The 22515-nt window shown below is 39.9% G+C and overlaps 1 protein-coding gene across 2 annotated transcripts in view; it reads left to right on the top strand.

The window, feature by feature from the left end:
• FMN1 (formin 1) overlaps nucleotides 1-22515 on the top strand; it is a 310736-nt gene that overhangs the window by 26418 nt on the left and 261803 nt on the right. For both annotated transcript variants that reach the window (XM_045900408.3, XM_064570714.1), the window contains exon 3: nucleotides 21765-21826. In XM_045900408.3, the coding sequence (XP_045756364.1) occupies nucleotides 21765-21826 (62 nt within the window). The remainder of the gene's footprint in view (nucleotides 1-21764; nucleotides 21827-22515) is intronic.

Below are 22515 nucleotides of genomic sequence, written 5' to 3'. Positions count from 1 at the left end.
GGAAGAGCTCCCTCTGGCTGCTGTGTTCAACTCCAGACCGGGGCAGGAGTGAGGCGGCCCGGAGACCCAGGTCACAGTTATTGGGTTATCATGGTGATTCAGACAAGAGATGATACTTGCTCAGGAGATGGTAGCTTGGACTATGGTAGTTAGCAGGGGAGGCAATGAAAAGTAATTGGATTTTGGATTTGTTTTGGAGATAGAACCATCAGGATTTACCAATAGATTGGATGTGAGGAAGAACAGTCAGGGATGATGTCAGGGTTTTTGACTTGAGCAATGGAACGATTGAATTGCCATGGACTGGGGGAGAAGACTGGGTGGTAGAAGGAATATCAGGTGTTGGGTTTTTTTGTTTGGTTGGTTTTTGGGTTTTTTTTGGCATTGTTTCTAATGTTAACCTTGAGATGTTCATCTGACACGGACAAGGAAGTGTTAGCAGGCATTTGGATATGAGTGTGGGATGGGGGAGAAGCTGTAGATACATACTGGGAGTCATTTGTACATGTAAAAGTTGGTATTTAAAACTCAGGCTGAATGAAATGCTGAGTGTAGATGGAAAAGGGTAACCAGGAGTGACCCTGGAGAACTCCAACAGGAAGAGACTGAGACCAAGAGAAGGAATCAGCAAAGTAAACTGAGAAGGAGTTTCTAGTGAGGTAGCAGGAAAAACAAAAGATCCCGGGGTCCTGCATGCTAGTGAAAAAAAAAAAAATAACAAGGAGAGAAGGAATGTGCCAAATGGTAGAGCAAGTAAAGTAAGGACTGAGAATTGGCCATTGAATTTAGAAACATAGAAGATACTGGAGGTTACTGGCAGGGAGGGGGGGGGGAAGTCTAAATTGGAGTGGCTTGAAGAGAAAATGACAATTGGAGACAGTATGTAGGCAATTTTTTGAGAAGTTTTGTTGCAAAAGAAACACAATTGGGGTAGCGGCTGATGGTTCACATGGGATTAAAAGAAAGATTTCATTTTGTCCTAATTAGGATGGGAAAAATAATAGCATTTTTTATGCCAAAGAGAGAGTTCCAGTAGAAAGGGGAACTTTGATGTAGGATGAAGAAAGAGTTGCTGGAGTGATCTCTTTAAGCATGTGAGTAGGGTAGAGGTCTTGTGTATTAGCAGAGAGGCTGGCTTTGGTAGGAGCGTGGAAAATCCTCTTTAGTAATAGATTCAAGGGCAGAGAATGTGGGTAATCAGTGCTGCTAGGTGGGAGGATGTGGAAGTTCAGTTTTGTCAGTGAAGCAGGAAGCAACATTAGCAGTTAAGATGAAATAATAATAATTGTAATACAGCTAAAAATATATTCCTATGCTAGGCGCCGCTCTAAGCACTGTGCAAATGTTAACTCTCATCTTCGCAACAACCTTGTCAAGGAGGAATCTTCATTATCCCCTTTTACAGATGAGGAAACAAAGACACAGAAGGTGAAATAATTTGACCCAGGTCCCCCTGCTTCTGAGGGGCAGAACTAGAATTCAACCCAGGCCTTCTGCTCTCTCAATCACAATGATACCTATTGCTAGACTGACCTTCCAAAAGGTAGTACCCATTTATCTTTCCTAACCAGTGACCTTCTGTGTCCTATAAGATGGAATATTGTACTCTCTACCTCTAAGGATTAGAAAAAGTAAGATAAAATGCTTAGCACATTGCCTGGTTCATAGAAGATAGTAAATGTTGATACTAACAATAGTTCTAGCAGCAGTAATTTTTTTGTTGATAATGATGAGGTCTATACTTTATGATTCTATTTATTGCTTTTTAGACAACATTAGGTTTCACGATTTAAAAGTGTTTTTCAGGGCGCCTGGGTGGCTCAGTTGCTTAAGCGACTGCCTTCAGCTCAGGTCATGATCCTGGAGTCCCGGGATCGAGTCCCGCATCAGGCTCCCTGCTCGGTGGGGGGTCTGCTTCTCCCTCTGACCCTCTTCCCTCTCGTGCTCTCTGTCTCTCATTCTCTCTCTCTCAAATAAATAAATAAAATCTTTAAAAAAATAAAATAAAATAAAATAAATAAAAGTGTTTTTCAAATAGAGTGAGAAAAATGGTATCTTGAGCTTTGTTAATATTTCTTTGATTACCAGCAAGGTTGAACATTTGTTAATATGTTTATAAGACATGGAAACAGTGACTCTGACTTTCTATTTCTATGCCATCTGTTCCCACAGCAACTGGGGCAGTGAGCTGTAAAGGGAATGCATGGATTCATGAGCCTGGCCTCCAGCTTATTGGTTGTGAGAGCCAAAGGGGATGGAACAGGCGGAGGCTGGATGGCTGGGTGCATATGGTTGCTTGTTCAGCTGTGGCTTCTCTATTAGGAACAGCCATGAATGTGGCTCCAGGAATCACCTAAATGAAATGAAGCACATGATGACAATTAGAAAAGGGAAAGAATAAATGTCGCTAAAGAGGAATGGACACAATAATGGCCCCGGGGAAAAAACCTGTGGACATGTGAGGATGAGTTGGTGCTGATTAGTCGGTGCAATAAGCACTGGATTTCAGGAAATCACTAACTGGGGTGGATCTCCTGGAGAGGACCCGGTCTGAGTCAGATCTGTTCTGTGGAATGTGACTTCTCTCTGAGGAAGTCCATGTCCTCGGGCTGTATCAGCAACAGATACTCCATAATGCTGGCTCCTTCTGGTAATGATGGCAGAAAGCTTAGGTTGGTGTATCATGATATTTTTTGTCCTCTTCAATGAATATCTCTTCAGCTGGGCTAAGATTAAGAGTGGATTCTATCACCAGGCTTTCTGGGTTCAAATCCTGGCTGTATTCCTATGAATGTAGGCAAGTACTTAATCTGTGTCTTGGTTTTTTTTATCTCTAATATGGGGGTAATAACAGTACCTCCCACATAAAACTTTTATGAAGATTGAGTTAAAAATATATTTCACCTAACGTATGATACACATTTTCCAGGTCTGAAATTATGGTATATTTTACAGTTGATGACATTTTACAATTCTTATTGGTAGCATTTTCTTCCTTCTTAGTGGTATATAAATACTGATGAATCTTAGAATTGATGGGTGTCTTGTATTTGAGGAAATATGTGTATTAGTACATCATTAAACATGGCTTGGTAACAGAATATGGTATATAAGTCATTTATTTGGTTTTATAATCACAACCAGATCCTAATGATTCCACTAAACCCATAAGGATATTTTTATTGCAAGTTCCTAATCCTTGTACAGTGAGAGCTCTTAAAAGCAAAACAAAAATCCAAATAAGTCAGAATATCAACCCATAAAGAGTCACATGGTCTTTTGGTCCTTTGGGGCTTCAGGGATGTTATTACATGCCTTAAGGCTACTTTTCTTGTGATGCTCATCCCTTGACCTCCCAGGTCATACCCTCTCCTTTCCTTTCATGACCACGCGGACAACCCATTTCAAATCCTGGCCTCTCCTCCCTTCCAGGAGGATCCTCTGCAGTCAGCTATGCTCTATATCCTGGACCTTATTTTTCCTCAAAAGAGCTTTCATTTTGAAACTGAATTATAATGTCTCCATTTCTGTCCACCACTTTCTGTCATTCCAGCTTTCCCCTCCGTTCTCCAAAAACACAGACCCCTTCTCTTCCTCACGGGCTAGACTCCAAACATCTTTCTTCATGTCTGCCGGCCTCTCCTGCCTTCACTTCCTTCTTAGGGCGTTGAGATTCTCTCCCTTCAGTCATATTCTTGGTGATGTCCTTGATTTCTTTACCTATCACCTTTAGTAGCACCCATCTGACTAATCCCCAGCCCCGGAGAGATTCACATATTTGTTTCTTCCTACCTCTAGCTGGACTGCAGAAGCTGTTGGAAGAAAGGATACGACTGACTGTCCAGGCTCTGCCACTGTGACTGTGGTCTCTGATGACACGCAGGACCTCCATGCTGTCTGGTAGCTCGGATATGTGTTCCTGGTCTGGGCTCTTCTGTTCACAGTAGCTGCTGCAGCAAATATTTTCCTCCTCCTTCATAACCTCTTGTTCTTTTCCTTTCCCTTTATTCTGAACGTTTGACCTCATTTCCAAGCCGGAATGAGGCTTCAGCGTATGGTAGATAACATATTAGAAGTAGTCAGGAAAGGGGATGCCTGGGTGGCTCAGTTGGTTAAGCGTCTGCCTTCAGCTCAGGTCATGATCTTGGGGTCCTGGGATCGAACCCCGCATCCGGCTTCTTGCTCGGTGGGGGGCCTGCTTCTCCCTCTGCCTGCTGTTTCCCCTGCTTGTGCTCTCTCTCAAAGAAAGAAAGAAAGAAAGAGAGAGAGAGAGAGAGAGAGAGAAAGAAAGAAAGAAAGATCTTAAAAAAAAAAAAAAAGAAGTAGTCAGGGGACGCCTGGGTGGCTGAGTCGTTAAGTGTCTGCCTTCGGCTCAGGTCATGGTCCCAGGGTCCTGGGATGGAGCCCCACATCGGGCTCCCTGCTCAGCAGGAAGCCTCCTTCTCCCTCTCCCACTCCCCCTGCTTGTGTTCCCTCTCTCGCTGTGTCTTTCTCTGTCAAATACATAAATAAAATCTTAAAAAAAAAAAAAGTAATCATAAATAAAATCTTAAAAAAAAAAAAAGTAGTCAGGAGACCTGTGTTCTCCTGAATAGCCATGTGACTTATTTTCCTCCCTCAGTCATAAAATGTGTTTTTGCCTGCTGATTGAGATTCTCTATGCTATACGGCAAATGAGTCATTTTATTTGGGTATTAGTTTCTTCCTATGTACTTTGAGGTAGGGGGGCTAGCCTAAGTGACATCTGAGATTCTATCTTTAAGATTCTGTGATTTTATGATTTAGGTTTTATATGTCTTTTAAAACTAGCTTTAAGGGGCACCTGGGTGGCTCAGAATGTTAAGTGTCTGCCTTCAGCTCGGGTCATGATCCCAGAGTCCTGGGATCGAGCCCCACGTCAGGCTCCCTGCTGAGCGGGGAGCCTGCTTCTCCCTCTCCCTCTGCCTGATGCTTCCCGTTTGTACACTCTCTGTCTCTGCCAAAAAAATAAAAATAAATAAATAAAACTAGCTTTAATTTGCCAAAACAGATGACTTCTGATGATGTCATTTCATTAGGTAAATCATGAAAATTCTCACTTGTCATAAAATCTAGGAAGTCCTGTTACCTTTTGTGATGGTAAATTTATCCTTTTGCTGTATTACTATTTTTGAATTTGTGAAAATTACTTCTTATAGTTTGACCTGTCACTCTAGTCATAGGAAGGAGGAGAAACTCAAGGAGTGTCTTGTTTCTGTAATAGTTAATCAAGACTTGGCCTTCGGAAGCCTGGGTGGCTCAGTCAGTTCAGCCTCTGACTCTTGGTTTTGGCTGGGTTCATGATCTCAGGGTCATGAGATGAGCCCTATGTAGGGCTCCATGCTCAGTGCGAGTCTGCTTGAGATTCTTTCCCCCTCCCTTTCCCTCCCCTCTGCTCCTCCCCCAGCTGGCATGTCTGTGCATGGGCTCGTGAGCACTCTCTCTCAAAAATAAATAAATAAATAAATAAATAAATAAATAAATAAATAAATAAATAAATAAATAAATAAATAAAATCTTAAAAAAAAAAAAAAGACTTGGCCTTGAATCTCAGAGTGGGGCTTTGGGGAAGAAAGATGTGTTTCCTCACCAGGTCCTACCTGAAGAGTGGCAGGGGTGTGTTGGCATTGCAGCCCTGGGAGATTTGCTGCCAGACTGAGCTAAGCATTGCTATGAAATCAGCTGATAGTTTCTCATGCTGCCCAGATGGTGCATTTCTAAATGATAATCTGGTAGGTTACGTTGAGATTTACCAGTTAAGTGCAATTGCCTAAAAGATCTTGCCTTTTTTATGCTTATTTTTTTCCCATCTGCCATCCCTTCTATGTATTCCCAACATTTGAGCATTGTCTCTGGATGCTAGAATTTCAGGGGAACAACAGTGCAGCAAGGAAGAACCCGGTTCCTGTATAATAGCTGTTGGCTCAATGCAGAGTTAGCTTTCATGGCCTCGTTAGCTTGGATAGAGGAGCGCTTGGAGGTAGCAGCCAATGGAGGAGCATACTTTTTACAATCTTGATATATGTGTCACTTTCTAGCCTTGCCAGACATCATTGGGGATAAACTCACAAATGCCATGGTTCTTGAGCTTGGCTGTATATTAGAATCACTCTAGTGCCCAACATGCATCTCATACCAATTAAATCTGTCTCTGGGCTGGGATCCATGCATAAGTAGTCTTTAAGCCACCTACATATTAGGTGATTCTATTATGTAGCCACAGCTGAGAAGCACTGAGTAAGGGGACTAAATTAGTTGGCCGATGAAGAATTTCGGCATTCACAAGTGAGCCCGTTGTGTCTTCTGTTTATCTTTGCTGAGTTTTACTTTAGTAACAATGCAGCAAGATCAGAGGTGGTCAGCTACACATGACTGATTTTCCAAAGTGTGTTACAGCCTCTGAGTAGTGACTGTATTTTGCCTGTGAATCAGTGTAGGCTTCTCTTCATATGCTCTTGTGAATGGTATCCTGAAGTCTCTACAAGAAGGGAAAGTGGGTGATGTGTGTATTTGTGTGTATATATATCTTGTCTCTGTTTTAGTTAGTATGTTATTGTTTGTTCCGTTCACTTTGAAGACTTGATAATTGACTTCATAACTTTTGGTGAGAAATTATCTGAAAAGGTCAGATTACTTGGGGAAAAACAAAACTAAAACTATCATTGCGAAACTAAAACAATATCCAGAAGATTTTTAAAAAGACACGCTCAACAGAAATGTCTAGAATCAATGTTTCTGGCTGTTGACAAGGCTGGCATGCCAGTTTCTACTTGTGTGCATACATGTTCTCCCAATATCTATACATTACTGGCCCTTTGAACACAGTTCCCATTAAGAATGCTTAGAGATCCTAAAGTAGGATTGCCAGATAAAGTATAGGTTGTCCAGTTAAATGTGAACTTCAAATAAACAATGAATAATTACTTAGTATAAATAGGTCTTAAACATTACATGAGACACACTAAAAGAGTTACCTGTTGTTTATCTAAAGTTCACATCTGAGTATCCTGTATTTTTATTTCTAAATCTGGCAAGTCCATGGAGATGTGGGCTGGATGGTGGGCCAGAGCACTGTCTAGTTTCTCTGGGCTGGGCCTCCTTGATGCGACCTTGACTCTTACCATATTCCTGCAGAGAAGCTGCTGCTCAGCTCTCCAACCCAAACTCTTACTCTGCTGTCTTCCTGTATGTCTGATAGGTTTTCCTATCTTTGGTGTTAGGACTGAGAGATGTAGGCTTGAAAAGAAACCCTCCCCCAACCACACACACACAGACACACACACACACAAATCAGTGCTTAAATTCTGAATGGTAGAAGCGATGCGAGTTAAGACCTTCTACTTCTGGGCAGTAACCCCTGTAGCAGGTGCAGCGTGATGTATTTGAGTACTTTTCCATCATTTGGGAGACGCGAGTGTCCTCTCTCCCTTAGAAACCTGGGCAGGTGGCCTGGCCTCCTGGGTACTTGTCTGGCCTGGTTTACTAGAAAATTCCACTCTCAATCAAGTTAAAGCTGGCTAGCTTTCACCTGCCTCTCCTGAGACTGACCTTCACCTCCCTCTCCTGAGGTTCGTTTTGTTGGCCTTAAATAAAGGGCTCTGTCAGTTGAGTGGAGGCACAAACTGGAACTTCTCCCAAAGTTTTCTATCAAGTCAACAAATTCTTATATGTGCCACCTGGAGAGAGAGAGAGAGAGAGAGAGAGAGAGAGAGAGAGGAAGTGTGTGTGTGTTTCCTCTTCCTGGTACTTTGTATATTCATTTTGTTTGAGGGAGGCAATTTTTGTCACTGACTATAAAGCTAAACCTAGTCTTATGTGCACATAGATTATACTGTGAAATTTTGGAGATAGCCATCATCATTTATAGAAGACATTCCTGAATCCTGAATCATTTCAAACTAATAGAAAAATATCAAAAAGTATGCATTTGTATACCATCTGTATCTAAACACTTTGCCATAATTTCTTCAGACTTTTAAAAGCCAGTGTTGAGCCCCTTTTTGTAATCTTCCTTAATCCAGTTTCTCTGCTTGTCTTCTTAGAGATAGCCGCGTTCCCAAAGTTGGTATGGGGGCCACCACCATGCAGAACGATAGGAGATGCCATTCACAATTAGGCCTATCTGTGTATGTAGCATGGGTATTTTAAACCCTGTACAAACAGTATCGATGTATAAATTTTGATAATTATATTATTGTAAATAATACCAGTTTTGTCTCTTCCTTTCTAAATTCTTACATCTCATTTCTTCCTGCCTTGTCCCAGACCTCTAGCATAATGTAGGAAAGTAAGGGTGACAGTGGGCATTCTTAATCTTGCTTCCTGAAGTTTTCATTATTATATTTGAAGTTTGCTGAAAATTCTTGATAGATATCATGAATTTGATTCCCTTCTAAGAATGAATGTTGAGCTTTATTAAGGTATTTTTCGTGTTGTTCTGTATTGTTTTGAGATTTTGAGATATAGTTTTTCTCCATTAGTATATTGTGGTAGATATCACTGATAAATTTTCGGATGGTATGTAACTCTTGCATTCTTAGAATAAACTCTGCATAGTTGCATGGTTTATTTTCACAAATCACTGAATTAGCATTGCTAATTTTGTTTTTTTTTATTTTTAGTTTATCCTTTTTTTGTTTTTAATTGCATTATAGAAAGAGAAGATGGTCTGTATGATAGCATTACTTTGAAATTTTAAAGAGATTTTTAAGGTGAATCATCAATATTTGCAAATATATGTGCCTAAAAAGGATGCATATGGTCGATTTGTTGGGCTCTGGGTTATATATAATCAGGGTTGTTAATGGTATCAGTTAGTGTTTTTATTTGCTGTATTTATCAATTTATGATAGAGGGGTATGAGCTCCTATTTTACTTATTTCTGTCAGTTTTTGCTTTATATATTTTAAGGTTTTGCTTTATATATGTTATATATTTTAATGTTACTTACATTCAAGGTCATGATTTTTTTTTAAAGATTTTATTTATTTATTTGAGAGAGAGAGACAGAGATAGCAACAGAGAGCATGAGCCGGGAGGAGAGGGAGAAGCAGGCTTCCCGCTGAGCAGGGAGTCTGACTCGAGGCTCCATCCCCAGGACCCTGGGATCATGACCTGAGCCGAAGGCAGATGCTTAACGACTGAGCCACCCAGGAGCCCCTTTTCAAGGTCATGATTATACCCACCACGTAAGAAATAAAACATTACAAATGCATTTGAAGCATTTTGTATGCCCTTTACCATCCCCTTAGGTGAAATTGTTTATTAATCCTGTGTACTTCTTTATACTTAGGTATAAAATCCCCAAACAGTATATAAAATGGTTATGTGTTTTAAAAGTCTATAAAAATGGCATCCGACTATGTGTATTTTTCAGTGACTTTTTCTCAGATAACCTGTCAGTATGTATAGCTCTAGTTCATTCATTTTAATGTCTGCGTGGTATCGCTTTGAATATATCATTCAATACTTGCTTATCTGCATTGTTGATAGAAATTTAAATTTTTCCCATTTTTCATGGTTTAGGAACAATGCTTCTGTGAATGTTCTTTTTAACACTTGTGTTCATATGTGAATGCTTCACCAGGGGTAAACTTGAGGTAGAAGTTTTGGTTTTATTGATGTATACCTGTAAATTCAATATTGACAAAATGATCTTTAGAGCGACTGTAGCAGTTAATACTCCCATCAGCAGTGTGGAATTCTCATTCTTCTCTCTCACCAGCAGTTAGTTATTAGCCGGCTTTGTAACAATCCAAATCTGATGTGTGTGACATAGTCTCCCACTATAGTTTTAATGTGCATCATCTTGAAGACAAGTGAGTTTGTTCTTTTATATGTTTGTTAGCATATAATGAATTGCTCATTTGGAACTCCTTTTCCAGAATTTACTGTCCATTTGGTCTTTTTTTTTTTTTAATTGGTTGCTTCTCTTATTTCTTTCTTTTTTTTTTTAATTTTATTATGTTAAGTTAGTCACCATACAGTACATCATTAGTTTTTGATGTGGTGATCGACGATCCATTGTTTTCGTATAACACCCAGTGCTCCATGCAGTACGTGCCCTCCTTAATACCCATCACCGGGCTAACCAATCCCCCCTCCCCCCTCCCTCCTCCCCTCTAAAACCCTGTTTGTTTCTCAGAGTCCATAGTCTCTCATGGTTCATCTCTCCCTCCGATTTCCCCCCTTCATTTTTCCCTTCCTTCTCCTAATGTCCTCCATGCTATTCCTTATGTTCCACAAATAAGTGAAACCAAATGATAATTGACTTTCTCTGCTTGACTTATTTCACATCATCATTAGCCATCAGGGAAATTCAAATTAAAACCACATTGAGATACCACCTCTTATTTCTTTCTGGTACTTGTTTGTCCTGGATGCCAATCTTTTGTTGGTCGTATGCTTTGCAAATGTCTTATCTGTGTATATAGCTTATCACTTTCTAGTGACTTCTTTTAACATACGTCATTTTGGTAATTTTAATGCAACTGAATTTAAAAAAAAAATGTTTTCCTCTTCTAAAAAAATTTTTTTCTGAACTCCAATTTCATAAAGATACTCTAAGATTCTTCCAAGGTTTTTTTTCTCTTATGCTTTTCACATTTAGATTTTTTATCCACTGGAATTGATTCTTGTGTATGGTTTGAAGTATGGATACTTCTTATATTTTAATTTAGAAATAATCTATCCTTTCCCCACAAGTTTCAGTATACCCTCCAATCACACATCCAGTTTCCATATGTGAGTAGCTCTATTTATAGACTTTATTTCCTATTTTATATGGTCTATTTTGTTGTCTATGTACCAATGCCAGAGTTCCTCAATTATGACTTTTTTTATTATCCTTGTCTTGTTCCATGCTGCATTTTTAGTTAACTATTCAGTGTTATCTTTTATTCACAAATTATTTCCTTCACTGTGCCAGCTTATCCAGCTCTTAAACTTTTAATTTCAATGAGTATACGTTACATGTAGAATATTTATAAATTCTTTAGGTAACCCTAATGTTCTTATTTTTTTCATAGTGTGCTGTGACTGTCATTGTTTATAATGGTTGTTATTATCTTGGTGAAGATTCTAAACATGACCAGAATACTTGTGACATGTTTAATATTTAAAATTTGTATTGTGTGATTTCACGTGTCAATATTTGATCTTGTTGCCTATGTTGACATTTAGTTTTCTTCACATGTACTGGCAGCTTGGTTTGAAGGGTCTTGATCTATAGGTTGCTTTAAAAGAAAAAAAGAAGAAGAAAGAAAAGTCTTCCCTCACCCTTTACACTTGTCTATCTCGCAGTTGTCTCACCTGGTCCTTGCAAGGCCCCCATATCAGAAGCTGGGCTTACCAGTGGTGTTTGGGGTTCCCTGTCCAAGGTGGTGATATGGATGTTGCAGATCTATTCCCTGGGGACAGGGGTGGGCAGGGTTTGGAGTTTGGTCTTAATCCCTGTCTGTACCCTCCAGTTCAAGCCCCAGACAGCAGTTGGCAGCAACTTCTTACTTCTTTCCTTTACCTGCCATCTGGGAACCCCCCCCCCTCTCTTTTCCTATCTTTCTTTTTTTTTTTTTTTAGATTTATTTACTTGAGAGAGAGCACATGAGCACAGTGAGGAGGGGCAGAGGGAGGAGAGAGGGAATTGCAAGCAGACTCCATGCTGAGCACGGAGCCCGAGGTGGGGCTCCAACTCACCACCCTGAGATCAGGACCCAAGCAGAAACCAAGAGTCAGGCATGTAACCAACCGTGCCACCTAGGTGCCCCTCTCCTTTTTTCTTAGCAAGCCTAGCCCTGGTTTCCTGCCCCACAGGGGGCCCTTTCAGCCCCCATAGCTCTGCAGAAACCTAACTCCAGGCCATCCTGCCTGTCTCTGGAACTGGGGCACAGCAGGCTCAGAGCTTCGGGTCCAAAGCACCACTTGGCTGTTCTATTCCATTTCTGTTTCTCCAAGATGTTATTCTATTTTGGTTCTCGCCTATGACTTCTAACTTTCTTGCTTTAGATTTTAGATTTCATTATTAAGCAGGTTTAGGAGGAACTAAAAAATGTGAACCTATAACAACTGGAGGTCTATTGGGTCACTTAACTTTTTGGAAACGTGGTTGGAAATAGCCCTCACTTGTTGCAATTTGTCTCCTATAGTTACCATATCCGTACTAGTCCATCTGTCATAGTAAAGGAAAGTGTTCATTTCATAGCTCTGGTCCACCCTCCTCTCTCCCTACCTCCCCACCCCTACGGAACCCTTCAGGTGTTACTATGCCACTGGTAGCAAGGTTCAAGTTTAAATATGAAGTATTGTGACTGCCACCTAATGGCAGCCATCAGGTACTTTCAGCCAGAGCCTAAATTTTATTCTGAGAAGTGTGTGCCTCTGTAGATGATTTGTTTCTTGGCTTTTAAATGCTACATGGATAGAAAGGGAAATATAAGTTTCAGGGAGCTTATGTTCCTGGAGTTCTAAGCTGTTTCGCATCTCCCCTTTAACAGGATAGAAAATAAGGGTGACAGAAGAGGATCCCACGAAAAGGCTAGTTACCTAGCACCAGCAGCTAGAATTTCATTGAATGGATGTTGTCCTCATGGGAAGCTGTTTGTCACATAGGGCCTGGCCCTGAATATTTACCTTGGGCGTCTGGGCAGAGTCAAAGACACATAACCATGAATTTGCTGACGTTTGTACCTATTTTAGACCATCACTTCAGGACATAAAGACTCAATTGCTGAGTATTAAAGGATATACATTCCTTGATCATCCCTGCCCACCTTCAGTTTATCCTCTTCCTGAAGCTGTTTTCTGTCTATATTGGTGAGTGAGACCCCATCCCAGTTATTTAAAGCCTCTAAAATGGTATGGTATGAATCTCCACAGAGTAAACTTGGCTGGAAACTTAGGATATTTATCAGCTATTTCTGCAGTAATGCCATGTAACAAACCATGCTTACAATCTAGTAGTTTTCAATAACAAGCATTTATTTGCATAGGTGTCTGGGTCCTCTGTGGTTCAACTGAGCCTGGCTGGGCTGTTTCACACTGTGCACAGACTGGACTTGGCTGCTCACCGTGGCTAAGGGATAGGTCTGCACTGGGGGACCCAGGCTGACTGAGTAGTCGCTACCTAGGGTACATTCTTTTGTGAAGGAGCAGGAGTGAAGGAGGCAAGCCAAACTGTGTGCAAGCAAATATAAATCCTTTCCTTGCGTCGTGTCCGCTTGCATGGCACTAGCCAAAGCCAAAAATCCTAGGAGGTGCTCTGTACCGAGGTGAGAGTGGATGAATATTTGCTGAGCCGTGTTCCAGCCTCTGACAACTCCACATAAAATAATTGAATGAAGTCAAATCTTTTTTAAGAAAACAAAAGCTTAATGTGTTACTACTGAAGTGTAAGTGCAAGAAGCTTCTAAGACATTTCCAAGAGGTTCACCTTGAGAAGCCCTTCAGGCTGGAAGTGCATGCTGTTCATTTTCTTATACCCACTGCCTAGTACAGTGCCTGGCTTGTGGCGATAGTAAACACATGAATGAAAGTGCTACCAGGTTTACCGAGAAACTGGTGGGCCTGGAGAGTTGGGATATTTTCCCCATCTTTTAATACTGGCATTTTTATATTTCTGCCTGAGAAAATCCTAAATGTTCTTAACCAAGGAGAGAGATTGAAAGATAAAGTCCTAAACTCATGGGACTTCTCCCAGCTATTGTCCGATCGTTTATTTTTCTGATAAAGGAAACTAATCATCTCCTTTTTATACATATATAGAACAAAATAATAGCTACAGTCATTGATTATTCACATAACTTCTACATGGCCTCATCCTTTTTGTTTTTTGTTTTTTTAAAGATTGTATATGTTTATTTATTTGAGAGAAAAGAGAGAGAGAGCACAAGCGGAGGGGAGGGTCAGAGGCAGAAGCAGACTCCCCCCTGAGGACGTGGGGCTCGATCCCAGGACTCTGGGATCGTGACTTGAACCGAAGGCAGCTGCTTAACCGACTTGAGCCACCCAGGCTTCCCTGGCCTCATCCTTTTTGAAGAGACAGGATGGGTCTCTATCCAAATTAGATTCAGATGCTAAGATTGATAACTACATACATACACCACCCACAAAAGAGGGTATGAAAAGGTTTATTTACTAAAATAGTGAGACTTCTGGAGAGAGCAGGGCAGGCCTCTGAAGCTGCCTAGAAAGAGGAAAGGAAGGAGACTGGCTTGGTGTTTTACAGTGTTTAGGGGATAAGGTTGGGCTGAGGATCCCCACTTGTGGACAGTGGCTTGTGCTTAGTGTCAAAGGCTTTGAGGGGCTCCTGGGTGGCTCAGATGGTTGGACATCTGTCTTCGGCTCAGATCATGATCTCTGGGTCCTGGGATCAAGCCCCGCATTGGGCTCCTGGCTGGCTCAGCAGGAGCTCTGCTTCTCTCTCTCCCTCTGCCTCTCACTCTGCTTGTGTACTCTCTCGGTCTGTCTCTCTCAAATGAATAAATAAAATCTTTTTAAAAAAAGCGGGGGGGGCTTTGTATTTAGATTGTCCAGTTGTGGGGCAGAGGGGAAGAGGGAGAGGTTTTATCCGCAGTCTAACATCAGAAGAAATAATTGGGCTCCTTATATGCTTATACTGTGATTGTTGAAGGCCCACTGATAAAGAGGTGTTGTGTTGACATTTCAGGTGATGGACCTGCTGACTGCTGTTGATTTTGATTATAGCCCACTTTTTCTCTGGACTTCACTGACTTTGAATCTTCCTTGATTGTTGCTAATGGATACCAAGGCAGCTATCCCTTTCCCAAACTGCATTGTTTATAGGTACCTGGTGAGGAAGCAGATCTAGAGGACCTACTGGGTACCAAGAGCAGGCCATACACTTCACCCTCATATGCATATTAAATATGAGAGCTCAGGGGCACCTGGGTGGCTCAGTCGGTTAAGCATCCGACCCTTGATTTCGGCTCGGGTCATGATCTCAGGGTCCTGAGATCAAGCCCCACATCGGACTCCACGCTCAGTGTGGAGTCTGCTTGAGATTCTCCCTCTCCCTCTGCCTCTCCTGCCACTTGCATGCTCTCTCTTTTTCTCTCTGGAAGAAATAAAATAAATCTTTAAAAAAAATAAAAATAAATAAATATGAGAGCTCAAATTTGATTTTATTCTTGGGTATTGAAGTAAATTGTATGTGATTTTGCCTTCTATGACCAGTACCGTTTTCGTTAATGTAAGAAATAGTTGGAGAAAGTTCCTGCGTTTGTTCATGGATAACTTTGTTTGAATATATATTCATCTGTCAGTAATTACTGTGTTTTCCCAAATGATATCTCTTATGTACCAGCTCCATGATATGGAGCATATATTTATACATTTTTACTATTTAAAAATTTTTAAACTTTTTTGGGTTGTGTGGTGCTTTTTGCGTGAATAAAAGTAACTTACCTTCAAAAGCACTGGTTCTCAACTTTAGAATGGGTCATAATCACTTGGGAACCTTATTAAAGCATCCTCCAAGTTTCTTATTAAGTCTGCGGTGGGCCTGAGAATTAGAATTTCTAAGAAGTTCCAGGTGATCTTTAGTTTCAGGGACTAAACTTTGACCAACACTGTCTTATAACAGTAATATCCATGAGGTCATGGGTTTTATGTGCTAGTTTGATTTTTTTTTCCTAACATACATTAAGATAAATATTCAACTGTTAAAATAAAGTCCAGCTGTCTAATACCAAAAGAATGACCTCACTGCTGTGCCTGCAAAGCTTTGGAAATACTGAGTATTCTCCAAGTCTAATTCAGAGGAAGGATCCTTTGCCTTTAAGATTGAAGGTATGTGCTAACCCTGTGTGAAGCAATGTGAGGCAATGGGTAAGGCCAATGAAAGGCAAAGGCAGTACGAATTAGAATCCATGAGCACAAAGAGAGCCATGGTTTTCATCCATTAGGGAAATCAGGAATTCTCTAGTTCCCCAACTGTGTGCATAATCTGTTTCTGCCAGTGGGGTGTGTGTGTGTGTGTGTGTGTGTGTGTGTGTGTGTGTGTGTGTAGGGGAGGGACTTGGATACGTGTGAGAGAGTATAAATGAAAACCAGACACAACCACAAACTGGTGACTGTAGTTCTGGAAGTCCCCATAGAGAAAATAGATGAATCATAGTCACATAACTTGATGGGACCAGCCATTGTCACTCACACTGTTCATGTTAACCCCAGGCTCATGGAACCTCCCTGGGATTAATAATACCCCAGACTCCTTTTAAAGAGTTACGGAAAAGATTTGCCGAGTTTACTAGTGATTCTAGTGATTGGGTGAAGCCAGCAACCTTTAAGTGCCTAGGAACTTGGAGTTTGGGTTATACCTGAAGCTTACACAACCATAAGAACAGCAGTGGCAAACAAACAAGAAACTCTCCAGGGTAAAAATCACAGGTTCTTTGGGCCTGAATGAATTTGTTGGCACTTACTAGCTTGTGTTTTGGGGAAAGTTGTTTAACCTGGGTACCTCGGTTTCCTTATCTGTAAAGTGGACCTTGGGATGAGATAGCACCCACCTTGTAAGAGTGATGTGAGGATGGCCTATATTAATCTGTGTTGAGTGCTGAGAAGTAGCACTCGGTGATCCCTGTATCCATATATAATTAAAGGAAGCTGAGCCAGTCTGCACTGTAGCTCTGGTTGCTACATGCCTTCCCATGATAGTGAGATCACCTTCAGTGCCACTCTTGGTGGATCGGAAGACACAGGCTCTAATGATACCTGGCAGAAGGGCTGTTTTGTTGTTGTGAACGGATTAAAAAAAAGATTTGTACTACAAAAGGGATATGTATCAATTAGATTAAGTACTCGACTAGAAAGAGTTTTATTTTTAGGGAGGAAAGTTCTTACATATTTTTTCCCCACATGTTGAATCCTGCCAGTCAGGATCCTTTTCCTATTTTTGTCTTTTAATAGAATATGTTCTTTTCTTTTCTTTTTTTTTTAAGATTTTATTTATTTATTTGAGAGAGAGAGAAAGAGAGAGAGAGCAGACAGAGCAGCAGGCAGAGGGAGAGGGAGAAGCAGACTCCCCGCTGAGCAGGGAGCCCAATGCGGGACTTGATCCCAGGACTCTGGGATCATGACCTGAGCCGAAGGCAGACACTTAACTGACTGAGCCACCCAGGCTCCGCAATATGTTATTTTCTTAAAAGATATTCTTGAAGTTTCTTTTCTGGGGGCTAGATTAATTGAATTTATTTGTTAATTTCCTTTGGGGCTAATGTAGCTTCAAAGTGGTCTGCCCTTTTCAAGCCCTGATACTCAAAATCTTGATTTCTCCTCTTCATGCATTATTCCCATTATTCCCATTATTCCGCTACTGAATACCAGGGTGAAATTCTCTTTTTAACAAACAAAAACATCCTTAGTCTTGAATTGAGACCTCTGCCTCACCATCCTCACCTCCATGTGACAGGGGCTCTCCTCTTGCATTTGCAAACTTAGAAAACGTGGAGGGAGAGGACTGCCACTAACAAGACATATTTGGAAACCACCAACCTAGCTTAGACTCACAATTCTGTAACCTTTATATTCTCTTAGCATTCTCTTGTGAGCCCGTGGCATGAGCCTTCCACCAGTGAAGGCATTAACTTCTCCCTTTTACATGTTGCCTGCAGATTCCATCTTATCCTTCTCCATAATGGGAGTGTGTCCTTTGTTATACTGGGACCATGGGCAAAAATATTTGAAGAAGAGATGAATCATGATTTCCTGGGTGTTAGCTTTACAATGGTCTCCTTCATCAATCTGTAAATTAGTCATGACTCTGTCACACCCTTACAGGTACAATTTACACAAAATGAATCATTTCAAAATATATTCTATGTGTAATTTCTATTTAGAATGTGGGTTTTATTTCCAAGGAGCATCAGTTTTGTAAGAAGGTTGGTTTAGCTACAATTTGCCTGCTTTGTAAAGGCCTGGAATTGATTTTTGATTATTCTTTTTTTCTTACATTTTAATGTTAGGTATACATAAAGAAAATGACATAAAACACATCGAAGTTAAAGAGTAATTTTTCATTGAACACTCATATGATGCCACCTTGCTCATAACCCAACTCAATTTGTCTTCTCCTGGATCCCACCATCATCCTGACTTTAGTTACTATTATTTGCTTTCCTTTTGTCATTTTTTTCCATTTGTGTGTAGCCAGGATAAAGATTGTTGGGTAGGGAGGTATGAGTAGCTTCAGCTTTATTAGAAAATGCCGAACACTTTTCACAGTGATTGCACCAGTTTGCACTCCTGCCACAGTTATGTGAGCATTCCATTGCTCCACATCTACACCAACACTCAGTTTTGTCAGGCTTTCAATATTCCTGATTACTAATGAGAATGAGCACCTTTGAATATAATTGTTACTCGTATGTTGTCTTTTTAGAGTGCTTATTGACATTTTTTACCCATTTTTTGTTTTCTGTAGTTTTGTAGGAGTACACGCGCGCACGGACACACCCATGATCTTTAATTATTTAAGTGTATTTTCCCAACCTGTGGCCTTGTCTTTTCCCTCTTTTTATGACATATTGTGAAAAGAAGTTCTTTCTTTTAATGTAGTCAAATTTATCAATTTTCTTTCCTTTATATGTAATGCTTTTTGAATCTTAAGTTTTTCCTAACCTGAAATTATAAAAATATTATGCTGTATTGTCGTACTAAACATTTGTAGTTTTGCTTTTTACAATTTAGCTTTTAATCAACTTAAAATAGATTATTTTCTGGTATAAAGTTGGGATCCAATTTTCATTTTTCCATATACATATCCACATTTCCCAATCAATAATTATTAGAAAAAACATTCTTAGTATAAACAAAGATCTTCCATGATACTTCCGTCCTATAAAGAGACCATGAATTCACTGTGTCTTTCTGAGTCCTTTATTCTATTATCTGTTATCCCTCTTTCAGCACTATGCTATTTTAATTATGTTGTGATAATTAAAAATAATTCTTATTAAATGGTAAGGCAAGTTATCTCATCTTTATATTTTCAAGTTTCTGGGCTTTTATGGGCTTTTTGCACATCTGTGCTTCAATGTATATGTTAGAATGAACTCCTTGTTCAAAAAAAACCCCCAAACTCTTAGAAATGCTTAACAGGATTGCAGTGAATCAATAGATCAACTTGGGAAAATTAACATCTTTACAGTATTGAGTCTTATCAAAAACATGGCTTACTCTCTATCTCTTCCTTGGTAATACATTTCGACATAATGTTTCTGTTTTCTCATGAGGTCTTAAAAATTTATGAGGTTTTTTTTAAGTACTTTGTGCTTTTAGGGGTACTGTGAATGTTAAGTTTTCTTTTTGAAACTGTTGCTGGCATCAGGATTTTTTTATATCCAGCAACTTTACTAAACTATGTATTAATTTCAATATGTTATCTGCAGGCAGTCTTTTGAATTTTTCTAAATACATGTTCATAGTGAATAATAGCTTAATTTTTTCCTTTATTTTTATATATAAATGTGTGTGTGCATGTGTGTGCACCCATGTTTTCTTTTTTCTTATCCAATTGCATCCACTAGTACCCTTAGGAAAACAATGAATAGAAATAGTAGTAACAGGTGTTCTTGAGTTAGGCTGAGTCTCCTAGGGAAAACATTTAAAAGTAAAACATTTGATGTAATTTTTAAGAAATTAACATAGTATAAAATTAACTTTTTGGTGCACAGTTCCGTGAGTTTTAGCTCATGTGCAAATTCATGTACCCACCACAGTAATCAGGATAGAGAAATGTTACATCACCCCCAAAATTCCTTTGTGTGCGGCCCCTTCATAATCAAATACTAGCATCCCCCCAACCTTGGCCACTGCTGCCGTGATCTGTTTTTATCCCTATGGTTTTGTCTTTTCCGGAATGTCATATAAATGGAATTAAACAATAATTAGACTTCTGAGACTTTTTCACTCTGTGTAATATCTTGAGATTGATTTATGTTGAAGTATGTATCAGTAGTGATTCCTTAGTATTGCTGAGTAGTATTCCCTTCTATAGCTATACCACAATTTGTTTATATATTCACTCTTGAATTATATATGTTTTCTAGCTCTGCAATTTATTCATCTTTCTTAAATAAGAAAGCTGCTTAACTTCTTTATGCATTGACTTCTTCATCATTAATGGGGATAATGTACCTACATGACAGGGTTATTGTGGGAGAAAAAATGAGTCCATACATATGAAGTACTTAAATAATGCCTCATATATAGTAAATGCTCAATAAATACAATCCATATCGTTGTCTCCAATATTAGTAAAGATTTTGAGGTAGAAAAAAACTTGACAAGTTCAAGGAATAGCAAGAAAGCCAGAGTGCCTGGTCTGTAACGAACAAGGCAAAGACAGGGAGAGGCATGTAGGTGCCATGTTGTGAAGGGTGTTATGGGCTGCAGTAAGAGTTGGGATTTCACTCTAAGTGCATTGGAAAGCCCGGGATAAGATAATCTGGTTCAGGCCTTTACTAGATTATTCAGACTGCTGTAGAAGAATGGGTATGGTGGTGGTGTTAAGAGTCAAAGCAGGCAAACTTTCTAGGTTATTGCAGAGGTCAAGGAGAAAACTGTGGTAGCTTGGACCATAGGGGTGGTTGGTGAGTGTGGGGATGGTGAGAAGTGGTTTGATTCAAGGTATGGTTTGGATGTAAAGTTCACAGAACTTGATGACAGATTCATAGCTCAATGTAACACATTCCCCATAAGAGCAGCGGTGTGACCATTTATAATAACAGCAACACTCCTGTCCTGTTGTGGCTTTACCAAAGATTTCCCTCATCCATTTTTGAATTGACACCTGAATTTTCATGCCTGATTTCTGAAATCCACCTGAAGAAATAGCCTATCCTTTCATATATTTTTTAAATGACATCTAACTGCTTCTTTAGTACTCATACTCACAACCCCAAACACATTGTTAAGGTAACAACTTAGCCCACAAAAATGTTTTTCCATAGCATTTTGCTTTGTGGTCCTCCAGTCTGTATAGTTCTATGACCCCACATACTTAGTCGTCCTGCTGGAAATAAAGTTGTCAGAGCCGCTTCATGCTTAGCCAGCGGGCTGGTAGTTTTAGTTGTTGGCTGGAGTTCTTGTGTACACTTGGGACTTTTTGTTGGAATAAACATTATTAGACCCAGGCTAAAATTGGATCAGAAATTTATTTTTGTCCTCCTTTCAACCTCAACTCACCCTAGATTATCTCATCCAAATGACAAATGGTTTTGACTTTCTGAAGGGATCTAAAGATTAAAATCAGCCCTGGATGCTTGCTTAGCCTTGCATTCAAATGGAGATTTTTTTTTTTTAACCAGTTAAAAATAGAGTTCTCTGATCTCACATACAAAGTTTTATTTCCTGTGTGTCTGCTCTTAACACGTCTGTATTTGTTCTCAGTGCTGCCTGAGCTTCCAACTCCTTCTTAAAGACAAACACCTGACCCAGTCTTTATCTGGAACACTCATCATGCTTTTTTTAACCCTATCCTCCCTGCTTAATTTGGGGCCTCTCATAATTCAGCGTTTGCCAAATGGAAGGAAATTTCCCTTCTATCCTAAGCGACTTGTCCTATCTTGTCCCAGTTTTCAACATCTCTTGTCAGGTTAATGTCAAACTGTGGCATTTATTGACTTAGTTTATTTGCAGGAGGGACTCTGGCCTCTTGGAGATGCTCACTTGAATTTTGTGTATAATTTTGTGCTTTTTTGTAATCGGCTTCTTTTGTGATCTTACAGAATACCAAGCTGCTATTTTACACTTGAAGAGGGAACACAAAGAAGAAATTGAAAACCTACAGGTATATCTCTTTGATTCTACTGAACCGGTTATTGAGACTGCTACCTCATTTTCTCATGTGCCAAAGTAAATATTCCCCTTTTGTTGCCATATTTGCTTAGACAGCATCTGCAGCTGGTACCTGCCAGCAGGCACTGCGTTTATCCTGGGGAGGGAAAACTTGCACTCCATTTTTAATATAATTCAATTCCTATTTTTAAGAAATGCAAGTGCCTTTGACTGGGAAAATGATATGCTTGGAGAAAATATTGGTTTTATTTGAAAAGCAGGAAACAAGAGCGAGTATTTAGAATTTTACTCTTTGTAAGAAGTCTTTAAAAACCTATTTTTCCTATGCACACTGTAAGCTGTTTTGTTTGACTTTCCCATTCATGTATTTGTATCCATCCATCTCAGGATATCCCTGAAATATGATGTCATGCAGATCAAGGCACTTAGGGAAGTGGCCCTGGTAGGAGCCAGAGTTGTGCTGAGCCATCCATTCTCTATCCCCAGGGAGTGCTTGGAAATTGCTGACTTGATCCCAGAAAGACTGAGGGATTATTTACTTCCTCCCACTATCTAATTGTCCCTCCTTTAATGTTTGGTCTTTGCTTGCAGTGCCAATGACAGAAAGTTGTAGAGTTTTAATTTCAGGTAACTAAATATTGAATCAAGCACTGATTCTAGTTTCCTGATGGCTGGGTTGAC

Source organism: Mirounga angustirostris, unplaced genomic scaffold (assembly GCF_029215605.1).
Source record: "Mirounga angustirostris isolate CCGP_5_RB_7025 unplaced genomic scaffold, mMirAng1.0.hap1 SCAF_9, whole genome shotgun sequence".
Taxonomy (NCBI): domain Eukaryota; kingdom Metazoa; phylum Chordata; class Mammalia; order Carnivora; family Phocidae; genus Mirounga; species Mirounga angustirostris.
The sequence above is the reverse complement of the archived record's forward strand: the minus strand, read 5'-3'. Positions and strand labels throughout refer to the sequence as shown.